Consider the following 20,456-nt stretch of genomic DNA (forward strand, 5'->3'; position numbering starts at 1 on the left):
TCCACATCATATATTTGATATATTTGTGTATCTATCTATTTCTTTAACTATAGACTAGGGCAGCTAGGTGTTGTAGTGGATAGAAGACTGGGCTTGGAATCAGGAAGACCTGAGTTCGAAGTTGGCCCCGGACAAGTCTGTCTGACCCTGGGAAAGTCACTTAATCCTGTTTGCTTCAGTTTCCTCATCTGTAAAATGAGCTGGAGAAAGAAATGTCAATCCGTTCTAGTGTCTTTGCTAAGAAACCCCCAAATAGGGTCACAAAGAATTGGACAAGACTGAACAACAACAATAACATTTATCTATTTCTTTAACTATAGACCAGTTTAGTCAAGTTTAACATGTAAAAGAGGGTGAGGTCTGATTTGTCTCAGTGAAGCATGGAGGAATCTATTTCCTTACCTTCCCACTACTATTTCATTTATAGTAGAATTGTACCACGAAACACTGTTGTAGTTCATATCTCTCAAATGCAAAAAAAACCCAGACCACAGATCTAATAGTAAACTATTATTATTATTATCAAAACTAAAATGGGGATAACTCCTCTATATCTGTGACAATGAATGTTTTATGCAGTGCAATACTGGCATACAAAATTCATATTTGGGGGTTCTGGTTTTGAGCTGTGTTTGATGTATGAAAGATATGTACTGTGCTAGATTACTCACAGAATCTTTCCTTTGGGATTTCAATTGAACTGATTTTTTTTTTTTTTGCAGCAGAAAGAAGCAAAAAAAAAAAGATTTTGCAGATGCCACAGTTTGCTCAAATGATGACTTTTTCCCCCTAGTAGTGCGGTATGATTCTCAGATCTAATACTGTATACCCTTTGACCCAGACATTTTCTTTACACAAAAATAGTGGGAGTTTTAGAGCTGAATTTGCAATAACAACCTACTTTCATGATGTATGTGCTTCAGGAGTTAGGTTACCTTGAAAAGCACACTTTCAGGATGAAAAGAGCGGAATAAATCATATATTAGAAAAAAATACCCACCAAAGCGTTCAGTTTTAATCATATAAAATGCCATTTGTGTTTATTTCCTTTCCCTTAAAATTGGCTAAGTTAATTGAGTAGATATCTCTAACTCTAATGGAAGCTTTATAAAGCACAAGCACCATCGTTTATCATATTTTCATTGGTAGTAAACTTTCTATTTGAAAGAACTACTGTGGCATAACATTTTAGAAAAGTAAATAATTAAGTAAAAAATGCAATGCATTTCTAAGTCAGAAAAATAAGAAACCAGACAAATAAAAAGTCATGTTGGACATTAATATTTGCCTAATATATATGTTCCAGTAGGAAATACACACAGGATCAAATCACATAATGTGGATACACTCATCTGGCAACATTTAGAAATCTTGTTGATTTTGCTCTTATGTTAGTGTAGAAGAAAAGCAAATATCTCCCCCTTTCCTTGTTATATTCAAGAAAAAAGGCTGCTGTAAGTCTAACACTAAATAAATATTTACACATTACTTTTCATCTTTCTCTCTCTCTCTCTTTTTTCTTTTTATTAAGGGGGCATCCCCTGAAATACCAAAGAGCTATTCAAAAGAACACATTCAGTTTTTGTCCAAAGGATATTGAAGAAAGAAGATATAGCTCTTTTGAATGAAACACTGTTTTATTGTAATCTATAGAGTCTGTCTAGCCAAAAATACAATCCCAAATAATTTTTTGATAATTGATATGGAATCACACGTAAGAGCTGATCTTGCTTGGCTAGGTAACTGAAGGATAATTGTAGAAATTATTCTATTTAAGGGTGACATTCATCTGACAGAGAGTTTTTCATAAACCCATTAATAAAGCTGATAACATACTAAATTATTTGTCAATTGCCACGGGATGAAGTTTAAATGTTGTCCAAATTCCTTTGCAATTCCAACATTTTGTGATAATGAACATTTTTGAACGTAAGGTCAGAATGCCTAATAATAATTCTCATCAAACCTCTGTATTCAGATGAACTATGGTTCATTTATACGTAAAGTCAGAGGAATTGTGATTCACAAAATGAAGGATAAAATAGAAGGAATCTTGTTCCATTTTAGAGTCTATTGATTTCTTGCATTGAAAATTATGCTCCTATTTTCAACTTTAAAATATTCTGAAAAAGTTTAGGACTTAGTATTCTGTAAACATTTTATGAAGAAACACAGTTTGTTCTGGAATAGAATAGTAATGAGTATGAAAAATTCCAGCTAAATACAGCCTAAATAGCTGAGATCTGAAAATGTACCACTCCAGTTTTAGATTGAAGTATTGAAAAACATGGTACTGTTAATTTAATGACTTTGAACTCCTGCTATGCACTTTCAAATAATGTGACATGAAGTACTATTAAATAAAATGGCAATTGAATGAACTTACTGGGCATGGGCTGGGTGTGCCAGTGCATCCTGTGGGGGAAGCATTTCTATCAGTCTTCCATTGAAAAGAATATTCCTCCCAGCATGTGCTAGCACAGACAGCTCAGGTTCTGTGAGAAACCATGAATGACTTTTGTTGGATTCTATCTGAATGCATTTACTACTTGCTCCCCTCCTTACTGTATTCAGAATTCTACTGTACATGTAGATTTTATTTTGAATTCCTTAGGATTGTTTATAACCCAGTAACTAGCATTTATCTTATTTCCCCATGTATTCCTGTTACACAATGCTACATCACTGAGATACTACAGGATAGTTTTCTCACAATAAAATTACTCACCAGACACGGGGTACCCAAAATCCAGGCTTTTTTTCTCCAGGCCTTAGTTTTAAATTCAAGTTTTTGGAAACACTTACATTAATTCTGAATATGCCATGGCAATCTTCCTAAAGGAGAACCAAGGAGAAAATCTAGTAAATAGATGGATTCCCCAAAATGAAGGATGGAAATCATGAGATATTTTAAGGGCAGTTGTAAAACAGGTATTTTAAAAGATAAGAAACATGAGCCATTAAAATGGGAAAAATTTAATGGGGATGCAGATCTATAGAGACCATTTCTTAAATCTATGAATGAAATCCTTTGTCATAATTTTCTTTCATTGTACCTTCTTTATTTATAAGGGTTGCTCTGGTATCACATTTTAGTGATAGTGGAAGTAACTAAATAAACACAGAGCAATCCCTCAAAACAAGGAAAGAAATAAATTAGTCTGCACATCAATACTTGTCTAATATATACTTGTTTTCCAATAAAAAATGGAGAATAAGAGTGGATAACAAGACTGGAAGGAAGTTCATGGCTAATATGCTTAGTCTGTGGTTCTATGTAGATATATGATATGATAGGCAAGCTTTGTATTTGATGTAATTTGATGTAGGTAATGGGGGAGGGGAGAAGACTTTCCAGTTTATTAAGTGCCTACTATGTGTGCTAAGTACTGGTGATAAAAAGAAAGGCAAAAGACCACTCCTACTCTCAAGCAGCTCTCAGTGTTGTGGGGGAGGCAACATGCAAGAAATATACTCCTGGAAAGGACTGGAGACTCCTCAAGCAATGGAACAAATACAACATCAACTCTCTTTAGGTTCAACCTAAGGTACATAATCTGTGTCATCTGTTGTTTTTGTGGTATTTTAAGGGTATTCTATGTGCCTCCTTGAACCTATTATCTCTCCCCCCTGTGTTTTTGAAAAGATTGAGCTAAGACTCATGAGGAATGTCATTCTCTACTGCTTCCAGACATCTCCTGACATACCCTAATGCCTGACTTTAGTTTCTTTCTTTTTTCCCACAGGAATGTTTAAGTTTGTCTATTCTTTTTTAAATTTAACTTTCATTTGTTTAAATTTATGGAATAAAATAAGCATTAGATAAAAAAGGTGATTGCTCATGAAACTGCAAACCTATGACGTACAACTTGCTATTCATTTTAAATATTTAATAAAGTTATCATGTAAATTTCTTCTTTTTCTTCTTCCTTGCCATAGAAATGACTATTAGACACAGATATAGATTAGATATAGATATAGATATACATAATAGATATGTGTGGGTATATTTTATATTTATTATACATTTCTATACATAGTTCTGTTTATCAGACCTTTCTCTGGATGCAGATAGCTTCCTTCTTTATATGTCCTTTATAGTTAATTTGGGTATTTATAATAGTCAAAATGATTTCGCTCAAAGTCATTCTTAAAACAATATTGCTGTTACAATATTCTTAGTTCTGCTTCTTTCTCTCTTCATTATTTTGTACAAGTCTTTCCATGTTTTTCTGAGACTATCAAGTTTGTCATTTCTTATAGCACAGCAGCATTCCATCACAATCATATATCACAACTTGTTCAGCCATTCCCCAATTAATGGACATCCCTGCAATTTCTAGTTCTTTGCCACCACAAAGAGAGCTACTATAAATATTTTAGAATATATAGATTCTTTTCCTTTTCCCCTAATCATCTTTGGAAATAAACCTACACTGGGTCAAAGTTTCTTTCTCTAAAAGTTTCACTTGAAACTGTCTGCAGGAAGTATGTAAAATGGAGACCTTGAGACACTTTAGGAATAAATATAAATATAGGAATACCCCACATTAAGTTACCCTGACCAATATCATTTTGGAGTAAGATACATTATATCTAATCTGTGAATCTGTGAAACCTCACTTATCACACTGCTGCTATGGAACAAAGTGTCCTCATAACATTGTTTTGCCTAATGCCAATGTTTTCATGGAGCCAACAAGTGATGTTAGGTGCAGGTTTGCCTCTGTAGGTAATGGGGGAGGGGAGAAGACTTTCCAGTTTATTAAGTGCCTACTATGTGTGCTAAGTACTGGTGATAAAAAGAAAGGCACTGGGGGAGGCAACATGCAAACAACTATATACAAACAGGATATTTACATGGTAAATTGGAGATAATCAACAGAGGGAAGGCATTAGCATTAAAGGGAATCAGGAAAAGGCTAGTTTAGTCAGTCAATGAAAATTTATTAAGCACCTACTATGTATCAGCCCTGTGCCAAGTACAAGGAATACAAAGAAAGGTCTTGGTCTTCTAGGAGCTTAAAATCAGTGCTACTGATTGTTTCAGAACTACTAGGAAAAAAATTAAATGGTTTTAAGATAAAAGTGAAGGGTTTTAAAATAAAAAGCCTCAGTAGAACTACTTGTTTAGTGAGAGAAGGTAATATGATTTTGGCTTTGTACCATAAAAGAGAACAGAATTCCTTACCCTTCTTATGATGTGGGGATCATTGCACTTTGCCAGTTTCCCAGCGAAAAGCTGAACTCCAAAGCTTGCAAAAACAAGCATTAATGTCAGCAAGAGAATGGAGACCTGAAAGGTTGAAGAAATATGAACACTCTTTTCTCACAACTTAAACATTAGAATGATATCCCTGTTACTTCCCAGACATTCATCAATCACATAAGCATATACTAAGCGCCCAGGATATATCAGGAACCATGCCAAGCACTGGAAACAAAAGACAAAAATGAAAGCCTCATTCTCTCAGGAGGCTTATATTCTATTAGGGGAAAGAGCTTGTTCCCATGTAAATAAACACAGATTGTAAACAAAGTAAATACAAAACAATCTGTGATGTAGATGGGCGTTAGCAGCTGGGAGTATTAGAAGAGGTGGATCTTGAAGGAGGTGAGAAATTCTAAGATGAGGAAGAGGGAGTGTATTCCAGGCATGAGGGACAGTGGAAAGATGTAGAGACAGGAGATGCAATATCCTTAGGATGAGTAATTAATCCAGTTTGGTTAGACCATACAGTTAGAAAGGAAACAGTGTGCAAAAAGGACTGGAAAGGTGGGGCAGAGATAGGTCATGAAGGGCTTTAAATGCTAAATATAATATAGGAGCTGACATTTATCACAGAGGTATTAACGAACCACGAGTTAGGATCTGGCCTCTGAGGTCAAAGGTTATGCCTTCCAAGTCAAGTTACTTGATTTATCTCTTTGGGATGGTGATAGTTGTGGTTAAAGAAAAAAGATTTAGAATGAACACAAAATCATTTGGATCAGCGCTCTCAAAGATGAGGAAACTGAAGATCAGAGATGTAAATAAAGTGCTTTGCCCAAGATTACAAGGGTAATAAGTAGCAAAGATAGTTCTTTTAATTAAAAAGGGAGGGAAAAGAGAGGAATAGGTATTTATTAAGCTCCTACTATGTGCCAGGCACTGGGCTAAGCACTTTACAAAGGTTATCTCATTTGATCCTCACAGCAATCCTAGGAAGAAGGTGCTGTTTACAGTTGAGGAAATTGAGGTAGATAGAGGTTAAAAACTTGCCCAGGGTCACACAGCTGGTAAGTGTTTGAGATTACATTTGAACTCAGGTCGTCCTGACTCCAAGCCCAGCCCTCTATCCACTGACCCACCTTGCTGCCTCTAATGACAAATGCACCACATTTTCCACTTTGTTATGTTGCCTTTCATTTACATGAATGTTATTAACATGAAGAAGAGAGATTTAGCCTTTATTCATAGCTTCCACTTAAGCAAAGAGCCTAGGTGTTTTAAGAGAATTTTTAGATTCTTTTTCTTTGTATATTAGCACAAGAACTTCTGCTATCCTTTGTTCAGGGAATTAAACTGGTCCTTTCTCATAGCAATTGGTTTTTTCCCCCCATTTGCTCAAAATGGATTTCAGTCTCCAACAAAAGGGAACAAATGAGTGATAGTATGAAGTTTACTGCCTTGTGGGCGGTCTGTGCCTGTGTGCTGAGATTTTAGATAATAATGGCAAATCTAAGAAACTGTTATGTTCAGGTTCCTTTTGCTCCCTCTGCTGGTGGCTTAATTTAATCAAAACAGAGCACTGAAGTAGCTATTAAATTATACTAGTCGAGATATTAAAATATATTCTTTCAGTATGCTTAAAATTATACAGAAAATAAAATCATTAACAGAAGTAGAGGGTTTAAAAACATCCCTACCATAGGGCCACAATATAAAAGATTATTCAAATGTTTGTTCTAAATTACTAAGTACATAAAGAGTCTTGACTTAAAGGAGGTTGAGTATTTGTGTCTTAATTAGCACCATTACAAATGCTCCTTTTCCCTTCACTGCTGACTGTGAAATGCCATAAAAGTCCATCCATGTAGCTCTGGTTTAAAGAAAATATGGAAAGTCAGAGATATCTTTTAAAGGTTAACAACTGTATACTGCTGATAACATCATCATTCTGTCTTGAGGAATCCTGCAAAGTAAATACAACTAACTTTGCATCTTGGTTTGCATAGTAGGTATGTTGCTAAAGAGTTGTTCCTAAACAGTTGTGTAAATATAATTATGTTATAAATATAGAAGAGGAACTCACTACATCAAAGAATTCAGTGATAATTCCCTTTATAAGACAAAGATCCTTCCGTAAGGCAAATGATCTCCCCCTAATTTAATTTATATATATCTTTGAATTTTTGTTTATCAAGTTTACACCTGTGCTTAAATTGTTAATCTCTAATTATGTCTGTGAGGTAGATGGTGTTTAATCTTTTTATCCTTAATTTGCAGATGGTGAACCTGAAGCCCCAAGAGAAAATTATGATCGAAAGTAAGTGATGAAAGTCAGCAGAAGTTGGTTTTCTTCTTGTTTCTTTCATGAAGGTTCATGTCAGTCCACTGGGCTTCATTGTTGTGGATTTTGCTTGCTGGTAGACTGGCACACTGGATAAATTAAAGGTACTGGAAATCAAAAGCATTTTTATTCATTTAAAGGTATATCATTGTTGTTACTCTCACAAAAAATTATCCATACTGATTTTTTAACCTCTAACGTTAACCAAAAAAAAAGTAAATCTTGCATACATTGAAAAAGCAAAATTCCTCTATTGTGTTATCTTTACATACTCTGTATCAGAACACTAACCTATTTTCATTTCAGTTTAATTACACAAGCACTTATTGTCTACTATTTAAAAAGCAATGAGAATACAAAGTTAAGAATGAAATAGTCCTCGATCTCATGGAACTTATATTCTACTAGATTATGTCAATCAGAGAAGAAAGTCATTGGAACATACCAGAAAGATTTCCTTGAAGCCACTGAAAAGCTCTCGTACTACTTTCCTCATCTGGGGTACCAGCTTGAAGATTCGAAGGGGTCTCAGGCACCGAAGCACCATTAACAATTGAGCTCCGGATTTAGCAGGTACATTCTGGGGCATCCAACAAAGGAATATCAAACTTACCTGGGGAAAAGAAACAACAGCCTTGGAACATTATTTGAAATATGGAAAAATCTGTCATTTTCTCAATGTAATATTCATCAAAATTCAGATATTTCTAATATGATGACATATATTCAACTCCTACAGTATTCAGAAACATTTTTTTGAAAACTAAACAATGCTCCTTATTTTAGATAAAGTCTATCTGTTATTTCTGAGTGGAAATTCATCAATGTGTCACGTTTATTAACTTAAATTATATAATGAAACCATTATGCAGAGGTGGGCTCTAAAGACTCCCAAAGGAAAAAATCAGATCAGTGTTACTACTTGCTCTAAATCAATGCAGAAACAGGGTAGGCAAATGAAGTAAGAATTTCATGATGGAGACTGTGCTCAACACTGACAAATACTAAGCATTAGAAAAGGAAAGTTAGGACAGAGAAAATGCTATTTCCTTTGCCCATCAGGAGGTCACTGGCAATCTTTAAAAGTGATAGATGCCACATGGCAGTGGGCTGGAAACTGACGATGATAACAACAATAGTAATAACTAGCATTTGTATAGCATTTTAGATCTGCAAAGCCTATTATTTATTGTCTTATTTTATATATTATATTGTGATATATATATATATGTATATATAACATATTGTGATATATCTGATACATCATTATATTATGGTGTTATTATAATATATTATAATATTATGAGATCAATCTTATCTTACTTCATCCTCACAACAATCTAGCAAGGGAGGTAGGTGCTATATTATTATCCCCATTTTACAAATGAGAAAACTGAGGCAGATAGAGATTAACTGACTTGCCCCTGGTCACACAGCTAGTAAGTATCTGAGGTCAGATTTAGGTTAGATTCATCTAGTTCTGAGAGGGAAAAGTTTAGGTCCCCTATTAGTATAGTTTTACTGTCTATTTCCTTTGGTAACTCATTTAACTTCTTTAAAAATTTTGGATGCTGTCCCATTTGGTGCATATATGTTTAGTACTGATATTACTATGGCACCTTTTAGCAAGATGTAGTTTCCTTCCTTATATCTTTTAATTAGATCTATTTTTCTGAGGATAGATTTAAACTGAGTTCTCCTAACTCTAGGTTCAGATCCATTTCTATCCATTGTGGCATTAATCTGCCTCAACTAAGCAGTAGAGAAGAAGTGGAGGGAGTAAACATAGACTACTAATTCAAGAAATTTGGTGCCAAAGGCAAGGAAATAGATGAAAAGAAATTGGTAGGGTAGTAAGGTTGGGTGAAGGTTTCCTTTAGCTTAAAGGAGATACTCAATGTAATTTTAGGCAAAGGGGAAAAAACCAACCAAGAGGGAGAATTTGAAAATATTAGGGCTGAATCAAGAAAAATAATGTAACTCTGATGTTTGACCCGCAAAGTTAGAAGATATCTTTAGTGGAATCAACTGGCCTCATTTTATGACCTTGTTCATATTATTGGAAATAGTAACTATCCTTTGGGAGAAGGGCAGGCTGGTATAAAAATACCTGTAAACTAAAATCAGTAAAATAAACAGGAAGAATATTTGCAGAGAGTTCTGAGAAAGTAGGGTTGGGTTTGGGGATTGGAAGAGAGATATAGAAATTTGGAATTCTAATGGGAACGTGATTGGACGTTTATATGAGTAGAATAAGAATTCAAAAATTGAAGAAGATTGTCAGACATTTGTGAGGGTCCAATTGCAGTTAGATAGTATGAATATATAGTGGACAAATTTGTTATGTTTTTCTGATGCCATTAACAAGCAAATGCTGGGATTTATCCTCGGCTGGAGAATAGCAAACAAACTTATTTTGTGGAAGACAGAAAAGGATATTGTTAAAAATACCAGCGTCAGGAGAACAGTAATTTTGTAATGATGATCAACTGTGAGAGACTTAGCTGCTGTGATGGATACAATGATAATTCCAAAGGACTCACAATGAAAAATGCTTATCTGCCTCCAGAGGGACAACTGATAAACTCTGAGTGCAGATTGAAGAATATTTTATATTCTTCATCTCTTTATTCTTTTTCTGACCTTTTTTTAGGGCAAAATGGCTAATATGCAAATAAGTTTTGTGTGACTTCACATGTATGCTGGGTATCTTATTGCTTGCCTTCTCAATGGGTACAACAGGGGATGGAGGAAAGGAGAGAATTTGGAACAAAAAATTAATGTTAAAAAACAAACAAACAAATAACTGGGGTCCAGGCTGGATAGAGAGGCTAATCCAGTCAAGATGGAAGTACTGAGAAGGAGTAAGAGAAAGCACATCATGATAAAAATGAATTGCAAGTTAAGTAGGGAGCAAATAAGGTGTTGACAACAGGAGAAGATAGTAAGGAAGAGAAGAAGAAAGATGAAGAGAGGAAAAATAAGGAATGTTTCCTGAAAATGGTGTATTATTACTGAGTACCATCACTCAGCTATGATGAATAACCATATTTATCAAATCAGATTTGATCTGTAATCACTTTAATGACTGATGATATTTATAATAATTCATACCAACTACTTAAGCTTACATGAATAAGTTATGTGTGATACACACACACACACACACACACATATGTATATATATATGTATTTGAAGAAAAATTCATCAATTGAATTTAGGGACTCAATTCTGGGATCAACTGTTCCATGACTTACTGATTGAACCACTGGACACTGATACTGAAGTCAAAATACCTTTGTTTTCATCCTAGGAATAATGTAATCCTGCAATTTATTACTAGTGTGACCTTGGGCCAGTCACTTGATTTCTCTGGTCTTCAGTTTTCTCATCTATAAAGTTAAGGGTTTGGAGTTGATGACCTCTAAGGTCCTTTGCAGCTTTAAGTCACTGATACCATGACCATTCATAGATTTGGGAAGAATACTTAACTTCTCATCTCATCATTTTCTTTATAAAAGATAGATAATAATCCTTGTGCTACCTTCTTCATAGGGAGGTTGTGAATAAAGTACTTACTTAAAGTGGATTTATGTGAATGTGAGCTATTACTATCATTATTGAAGGCAGCATGCCCAAGTACCAAAACCTTAGGAATACAGGAAGTTTCAAAGTTGTAAAGTCTTCCATTGATAGGACCTAAAACTTACAAGATAGATAAATATGTCCATTACTCCACCAAAATCCCTTATGACTGCAGTTGGAGTGAAAAACAAACCATCTGCCATTATCTTCAGGTTGAGCTCAATGCTCATGAATATCACAAACACATATTCAGCAATCTGCAAAAGAAAAGGGCAGGCAGTCAATTTGGGAAAACCCAGTGGTCCAAATTAGGCATTAGTCATTCTCTGTCTTTTTTGTGAGCTATGATTTGGACATATTACCTGCAATGTGGGTGCATGCATGACTCTCCGAAAGGGGGATTCAAACATCATTGAAATGCAAGAGCAGATCGTCACAATGATCATCACCCAGTCCAGGTAGGTAACCAATCCCAGCAAGTCACTGCAAAACAGCAAACATAGTCAAGAATCATAAAAAAATTCAGAAGAGAGATTGAAGAGTCAAGGCATATTGTTTATGTCAATCTCTTAGCTCAACTAAAAGAATTGTGAAAGATTTCATCAGCTACCTCACAGAACAGTGTAATGGGGAAATAAAGGACAACAGAGAAATTTGATGCAGCATAAAACAGTACATGAAAACTTCAAATGTGCATGGAAAGCTGAGTTTGTGATGCTTACTACAGTTGATGGTACTTTGTATTTTTCACAGCTCCTGTGACAGGGTCTGTTTTTGAACTGAAAGAGATAACAGGGATATCAAATTAAACAATACATCAAACAGAGTATGACTCAGTAGTACAGTGTTTGTACACAAGCCTCAAACAGCCCATATCCATAGAGCCTCCAGTGATTTCAGTGTATAAATGCTGATATAAATCTCCCATGTCTGACTGACTTCAACACCAAGCAATAGTAGTTTAAATAACCCAGGGTAAAGAAAAAGATTTTATAGATTTTTTTTTCACACAAGTACAGAGTAAACTTTACCACTCATAATACAGCTGGTACCCTGGTTTAGAATTTATAGTCGCACTTAAAAACCTTTAGCTGGAGCTCAAAAACAAATTAATTCTGATGTCAAATATCATTTGAAAACAATGCTCTAAAATATTCTTTGCCTCATGAGCCACCATTTCTTTAAATGATTCAGTTAAAATAATTTATAAGTTTGATACCAAGTAAGTCCTGCTACATCAGACCACTATTCTGTCAGAAACCTTCACAGAGACCATACAGATTGGGAATAAGACTCTAAAATTCACAAGGGCCAGGATCATGTCTTATCTCAAATTTATATTGCTCCCTAATGCCTACCCTCAAATTCTTAGAACAGTGAAAGAGTTCTGATAAAGTAAGCATTCAATAAATTGTTGAATGAATGAACGAATGAACAGAAGTCTGTTTCTGTGTGTGGTTAGATGCTGATTGGTCTTTAGTTGATTTTATAAAATATAAAAAATATATAAAATTTTTAATTTTTATAAATTTATGAATTTTATAAAACGCAAAGTTGACAAGAGAACTACAAAGACCTGAGTGGAGAAATAGCAATTTGACTAACATGAAGGCATTCAAGAATAATAATAGCTAGCATTTACATAATGCTTACTACGTGCCAAGCACTGTGCTAGGCATTTTACAAGCATCTCGTTACCCTCGAGGTAGGTGCTTTTCTTTATTTTTTTTTAGTTTTATTAATTTATTTAGATTTATCAGCAATCACTTCCATATGCTTTTGAGTTGAAAATTTTTCTCCCCCTTCACCTCCCCCACCCTCCCCAAGACGGCGCACAATCTGTTATAGGCTTTACATTTACATACCCATGAAACATATTTTCACATTAGTGAAGTTGTAAGTAAAAATTAGAACCAATAGGAGGAACCATCAGAAAGAGGAAACAAAACTCAACAGAAGGTAAAAGTAAGTGATAGCGATTCGACTTCCATAGTTCTTTCGTTGGTTGTGGACAGCATTTTCCATCCCGAGGCCTCTGGATATGTCTTAGATCCTCGTAATGCTGAGAAGGGTTCAGTTTAACAATCTTAGTCATTGCATGACGTGGCTGTCATTGTGTACAAAGTTCTCTTGGTTCTGCTCACTTCACTCAGCATCAGACCATATAAGTCTTTCCAGGTTTTTCTGAAGTCAGCCTGTTCATCATTTCTTACAGCACAATAGTATTCCATTACATTCATATACCACAACTTGCTCAGCCATTCCCCAGTTGATGGGCATCCTCTCAATTTCCAATTCTTTGCCACCACAAAAAGAGCTGCTATGAATATTTTTGTACATGTGGGTCCTTTTCCCATTTTTATGATCTCTTTGGTATATAGCCCTAGAAGTGCTATTGCTGGATCAAAGGGTATGGAGGTAGGTGCTTTTCTTATCTCTATTTTATAATTGAAAAAACTGAGGCAGGCAGATGTTAAGTGACTTGCTTAAGGTCACACAAGTAGTAAGTGTCTACGGCTGGATTTGAACTCAAGACTTCCTGATTCCAAGTCCAGCATCCTATTCACTGCACCACCTGGCTGTCTCATATAATCTAGATAAAACAATCCATTTTGAGACTTATCAACATTGATCAAATTAACCTGTAAGTGGCTACTCTTTTAACTTTGTGAGATCCTACTAAAGTTTTCAAGGAACAAATGGCCTTGAATTTAAAGCAGCAAATTTGGGTAAAGATTAAAGAGCACAAGATTTGGGAGTGGTGAAATTTTGGTTCTAGTTCTGGCTTTCTCATTAACTAACTGCATAACCTTGAATTCTATTTCATGAGCCTACATTTTTTATAGATGAGAACTATAAAAAGATGGGTCTGGACCAGATACAATCTAATGCCTCTTGAATCCTAGAATTATGAGATTCTATAAGAAGAGTGTAGTATACAATTTCTAAGATTTCTATTATCTCTAAAATTCTATGGTTCACAAATTTCAGGGCAGGATGGGGCTTTAGGTATTCAATGACCTCCATTTACATATGAGAAAACTGAGGCTCAAGGTCATACTGCTAGGAAGAGGCTGAAGTGAGACTTGAACAATTTATTTGACACTAAATCCAGTGGATATTCCACTAATGGTGGAATACTTGATAATGACAGAGAATCACCACCTATAAAAGGGATCTGTTTTCATTGATTTTGGCATTGGGGAAGGTACATTTGAATACAAGCCTAGACATGGAAACATTTCACACTTAAGCTTTACTTCCTCCTATACTTCTGGTTTTAGCTGAGGTTTTACTTAAAATAACATCTGAGAAAAAAAAAGTCCTCTTTTACATTTTATGCTCCTAATAAGCCTGGTCTAGAGAGCCAAGAACACGGTTCTTTCCCATGGACCTCTCTGGCTCCCCTACAGCTTTTTATGTAAATCTCATCTCCTGTCAGGTGAGAAGAGAGAAACAGAAGGACAGAAATATGCACATGTCTGTTGCCAACAGAAGCAATATTCCTTCCCCCCACCTTCACCTCATTTCACTTAATACTGAATTACACAGAGTGGTATATTTTATGTCAAAGAGGCTGCAAAATTGCAGTGAAGACATAAAGGCTCAATCTTATTCTTGGCCTGATTGGTCACTCATTACAAGGCACTGGTCAAATCATTTAATTTCCTTATGACTCAGTTTCCTGATCATAAATCATGGTGCTAATAACATTGATCTGCAACACATTGAATGGTTGTCTGAGATAACAAGCAAAAATGATTGCAAAGTGTTTTGCACAATCATTGAGTGCTACATACACGTTAAATAACATAAACCTTCCACCTACCCTACCTTGTTAGTTTGCTCTAAAAAGTGAACAGTTTGATTAATTAGTCCAAGAATGTTTTTGTTACCCTTTAGAATTGTATGTTTCTTTACTTTCTCATGAAACAACACCTACTTTGTGAATTTAGGAGAAAGAACTGACCAAAATAGAACATACTTACGCATTAAAGCGTGCTCGCACCACCACTCTGCAAAAATTTCGGAACCTGTGCTCACGGCCAACAATGAAAAGGGGCTTGTCAAAATATGGATGGTTTTCCCTTAATTCTTCCTCTTGTACTTTCCTTGGGAAAAAAGGGTTCATGGGAAAGTAAAGCTAAATTTTTTTTGCAAAAGAAGCATCCTTCTAAAATGTGACCCATGGGCCATTATATCACTCAATACCTTTTCATTTCAGCTTGTTCTTTTTTTTCCTGGATCATCTTGATTTCACTGTCCTCTCTCTGTGCATTTCTATATCTCACTGTGTTGGAATGCTATAAATATGTAAGAAACATATAGGAAAAATGAACAAATTTAATTTACATGATCATAATAAAATCATTTAAGTTTTTCATGAAACGTTATGTTCTCATTCTATAAAGATAACATGGGATCATTTGTCAATGGAATTTCTCTCCTTAAATATAATTGGAAGTTTATATAAAGGGATTTTTCTCCTTAAATATAACTTGAAGTTCATATAAAGTCTTAGAGAGGCAGCACGATATCAGAAAAAAAAACATTTGACTAGGAATCAGGAGATCAAGGTTTTAGTCTTGGTTCTAGTATGTGTCATCTTGGTAAAACAATTTCTTCTTTTTGGACATCAGTTTCCTCATCTGCAAAATTAGAGAGTTAGACAAGATGACATCTAAGGTCCTTTCCAGGCTTAGGGTCTATAATTCTATGATCCCATATCTATCATTATCCATACTTATGTCAGGTAGAGGATTGGGAAAAGAAAAAAAAATAACTCAAATTTAAAACTTTCACTAACTTACTGTCTCTAAATTGGGGCAGGGACCCAGAATGGAGATTTAAATTAGAAGTTGGCTGAAGTGCATCACAATTCTCAGGAAATTCTTCCAATGTAACATGGTGGATTACATTGTTTTTATTTTTTTGATGTGTATTTGTCCCACCCCAAAAGTAGAGTGAAATCTAGCAAGGGAACTTTAAATTCTGCAGTTGACAATGTCCCTGTACGGTCACTTGAACATCAAACACAGTACATGTTTAAAGCCATCTTCTGTTTTGGCCTTTTTAAACAAAGAACTTTTGGTGAGTCAACTTGGAATGAAGTACTCTGAATCAATATTGTCCCTGTTGATCCTTAGACAAATTTCTCATGATAATATTCTGTCCTAATACTCATCCAAACAATTATGAAGCCAGAAGTCACTCGGGTAATAATGGTCATAATTCTGTGGTGAAACATCAGTAGTTAGTTAGACAGATCTGTGACCGTGAATAGGTTATGAGTTCTGAACTTGTATTTGAACTGTATGACATGACTGTGAATTAGCTGGTAAGGATGCCTGAAGGCTTCATCATGATTATAGGTTGATCATTTTTTCAGCGTTGGCAGTATGTAAAGGTCAGCTCTGCCCACAGTACCCATAACTCCCATGTGTCCCAAAATATTCATGTAGGCATTAAGGGTCCAGAGCTCTGGTCACTAACTTCACTGTATTGATTCCATGTTTATTCTGACATATCCATGTATTCTCTAGCTACATGAGCAGGAGTTTTAAAAAAAAGCCTCAAAGAGACTTTGCTATGATTCTCAATATTGGATAAACTTCTTAGGTTTCCTATGGCTTAAGCTTCTGTGCTTGAAATGAGAAATTACATATTCTCCCATCTCTCCTCCCTAGAGAAATTTACCAGGGTTATGTGAGTTTCTCCTTTATGCTGACAAATCATTCACTTATCTTCTACTGTTATGAATAGTACATTGAAAGTTGTGAGATCCAGTACTCTGCCAGTCAGAAAACTTTTCAAATTGGTTTTTGTGTCCGCCAGTGCCTAGCACAGTATACAGTATGCATTGAATTAATTCTTCTTGACTGAATGAAGTAGTCAGTTCTTCATCTTAGAATCAGAATAGCCAGCAAAAATGGCTTTATACTCTGAAAAAGATCTGACTGAAACTACATAGAATCATGCTAAAGGGGAAAAAGGAAACTTTTTCACCAAAACTTCCCACAAATGAAGTTTTTTTTTCCTTCCACTTTTGGAAAGTAGAAAATCTATTCCACATTGAAACATGGAAATTCTGAAATGATCTGAATAGGCAATTGAGGGAGGCAGTAACAGAAAGGCAAATCTGTAGGGGACCTCTAGAGGCCATAACTATTGACTATGTGTTGGAATTTGAAGGGCCTCATGCTTCAAAAGATCTTCTTTACTCCGGAGTCTAGTGCTTAGAAATCTATCATTAAAGAGTCATTCTTTGGGGTTAAATGTTGCCCTCTCCATTTGGTCTTCTAAAAAAAAATACTCCTGGGAGGGACAAAACACCAAGTCACTAATATATTAGTGGGAATTCCTAGCAGATTATCCTCTCCTTTGAAACCAGAAGTCATCTGGGCAGTAAGAGAACTCTGGGTACCTGGGAGAGAGAGATGAAAGGATGTGGAGAAAGAACAGAAAGGCAAGACAGGGGTCACTGAATATGAACTTTGCCTAGCTTATGATTTTGACTGGATCATTTAGTAACTAGACTAAATTTAGATGATAAAGCAATCAGAATTCCAGTTTTCAAAAACTGACAGCTAAAATTTAAAGCTGAAAACTCCTACAGTTGTTAAGAAAAGGCAGATAAATGATTTAGAAGTCCTTCTATTTCCTCACTTGCCATCTCCTGGATTATTTGCACACATTATTCCAATTCATTTTATCTAACCTATAACCCTGAGGTAGGTCCTATTATCATTGCCATTTTACAGATGAGGAAACTGAGGCAGACAGCAGCTATATGACTTACCAAGGGTCCCCACTAAGGGACTTAAGTTAAATTTGAACTTAGTTCTTCCTGACTCCAAATCCAGTGCTCAAACCCCTGTGCCAGCTAGTGACAGTTATATCAGGAGTGTCAAATTCAAATAGAAACTGGAGGCCACTGAGCTGTACATAAGGATCCATGCAGGCTACATAGGTCAGAAAAATGACATATCAATATTATATATGTTTAATTTTATTTTTATTTTGTTAAATATTTCTCAATTATATTTTGACCTCATGCAAATAGCACTACAGAGTATTGTGGGCCACATACAGCCCACAATTTGTATTTTTGACACCTCTGAGTTACATAATTATCAAATTATAGCAGTAATTAAGTAATAATTCCCTCTTTGAGGAAGAAATGAATATGGACTAATCCAGGAGCTTTAACTAAACAAATGCTTGGCTGAATACCAAACAAATATTGAAAGATTGAGGCTTTTAAAAGTGTTTTCCTTTTTTTAGAATGCAAGTTTCTAGAAGGCAGAGACTATGTCTTCTCTATCAGAGCCAGAACATTTTAAACACAATATAACAGGTCAATAGTAAATGCTGTTCATCATCCCTATTACATAAGACCTGTTTGTTAAGTCTTCAATTATACCATAAATATATTTCTCTAATTATAACAATTATTTACAGCATGTTTTCACTGAACTAAAATACTGTGAAAGGAATGTGTTTTGGTTCTTCTACAAATAATATTATATATCACAGTGATGTCATTTAAAAAAATCCATTTGGGACTAAATCTCAGGGCACTCTGGAAATATGCTCTGAAAGTCTAGACACTGAATTTGTGTAAACAACCATTTAAATGGAAAGTCATAATTTTGTTCCCCAAACCCATAGCATCATGTAAGGACTTACATCTTGAGTCAAGGTTTCAAGAGACTTTCCCCTGCTGATTCGCTGGCTGTTAGAACCATGTCTCAGTGACCTGAAACAATCATAATCAATTTGGTGACAAATCTCAAGATCAAACTGTGACCTTTAAATGATGGCCATTATAAAGAACCACTTTCCTAATATGTGTGTATGTAAATGCAACAGAATCTCACTCTCTCTCTTTACATCAGAAGCTTATGTTCTTCAATTGTCTCTAATCCTTTTAAAAATTAATTTATCCTTTGGATCTTTCAATGGATCTGTGGTGAGTGAAGGAAATGACATTTGAAATAAAAAAAGGCTTTTTCCTGTTTTATGAGACAATGGACCTCATTATTGGTACTATCCACTGATGCAACTTATTCTGTTAGTCCTTGCTTTCCAAGAGTAGCAGTTATGGTGTGTGCACATTTAATTCTTTCAGTTAAATATCTTTCTAATTTTATTTTCTCCAAAAACACTCCCTCCCTCCTCCCCCTGCCCAGTGCATTTACCTGCGTTCTTGACGAATATGGTGCTGCACGCTGAGTATTGACCTTTCTTTTGCTGGCTGCCCTTCAAATGATCCGCTCAGCATGCGTTGTCTCGTACAAGCCCTAGGGGGAGAAAGAAAGAACCAAAGTGAAATGCATAATTTTTAGGCTTCACGAGAAATAATACACAGTTGCTAAGTACTCTTATTCCTTTTTAGGAAACGTATTCGAATGCAAAAATATGGGAATCTGCACAGGATAGGAAAGTAAATCTAAAAAGGCTAGGGTTAGTGCCCAGAATACCAGCAAAACAAAATCACAATGACAACCAGGTGCTGAAAACAACAAAAAGTTGCCCACAAAAAACCAAAGAAAGATGGCACAATTTGGGAGGCTGGAGTCGCATGATTTCCTATAATTGTAGAAATCATGATGTTCAGCTTTGAATATGGAAAAATGAGGGTTTGTAATGAAGAGTCCCTGAGAAGGAGCTGTACAAATAGGTTCTTGAAACTATGAAGACTCAAGGTTTCTAGCTCCATTTGAAAGAACTTTATGAACAACAGAATTATACAAAAATGAAAAGATGGTCAAGAGCAGTGCACAAGCCTAGAATTAAAAAGTTAGAAAAATTGAAACTGAACCTGTACATGGTCAGACAAATGATAGAAACCACTGCTTTCTAGGACTACAACAAGGTCTAATGGAACCACATTATGTAAACCATGCCAAGCTTGTGTCAATTTCAGCTAATACAGATTTGCTGAGTTAATACAATTACAGTCTTGATGTAAATGATTTCAAGGAGAAAACTAATATCCCACCTCTTCCAAGCAGCCTCCTCTAACTAATTATGGAAGAGCTGTAGTAATTACTCCTGAAAAGGCAGTGTATCAGCAAAAACAATGAATGGACCAGAAGCCAGCCAAACTGTTAGTTCAAGCTGTGCTATGAACAATCATGGACAAGCCACTTAAACTTTCTGCGTCTTAGTTCTGTTGTCTGTAAAAAGACAAGGTTAGACTAGGAGATTCCCTCCCAGCTCAAAAATGTTCCTAAGTTCTATAAGATCTAATTTTTCAGATGTACTTTTCATTCAACCCATAAATCTACTTATGATGCCTTAAGTACTGACCT

General features: G+C 35.3%; 1 protein-coding gene across 1 annotated transcript in view; it reads right to left on the reverse strand.

The window, feature by feature from the left end:
• NALCN (sodium leak channel, non-selective) overlaps window positions 1-20,456 on the reverse strand; it is a 516,511-nt gene that overhangs the window by 44,411 nt on the left and 451,644 nt on the right. The window contains 10 exon segments of the mRNA XM_020964043.2: window positions 2,729-2,835; window positions 5,192-5,296; window positions 7,999-8,166; window positions 11,265-11,396; window positions 11,502-11,622; window positions 11,862-11,918; window positions 15,129-15,251; window positions 15,352-15,443; window positions 18,829-18,898; window positions 19,341-19,442. Coding sequence (XP_020819702.1) covers window positions 2,729-2,835; window positions 5,192-5,296; window positions 7,999-8,166; window positions 11,265-11,396; window positions 11,502-11,622; window positions 11,862-11,918; window positions 15,129-15,251; window positions 15,352-15,443; window positions 18,829-18,898; window positions 19,341-19,442 — 1,077 coding nt within the window.

This window comes from Phascolarctos cinereus, unplaced genomic scaffold (genome assembly GCF_003287225.1).
Source record: "Phascolarctos cinereus isolate Bilbo 61053 unplaced genomic scaffold, phaCin_HiC Scaffold_7;HRSCAF=346, whole genome shotgun sequence".
NCBI classification, from domain to species: domain Eukaryota; kingdom Metazoa; phylum Chordata; class Mammalia; order Diprotodontia; family Phascolarctidae; genus Phascolarctos; species Phascolarctos cinereus.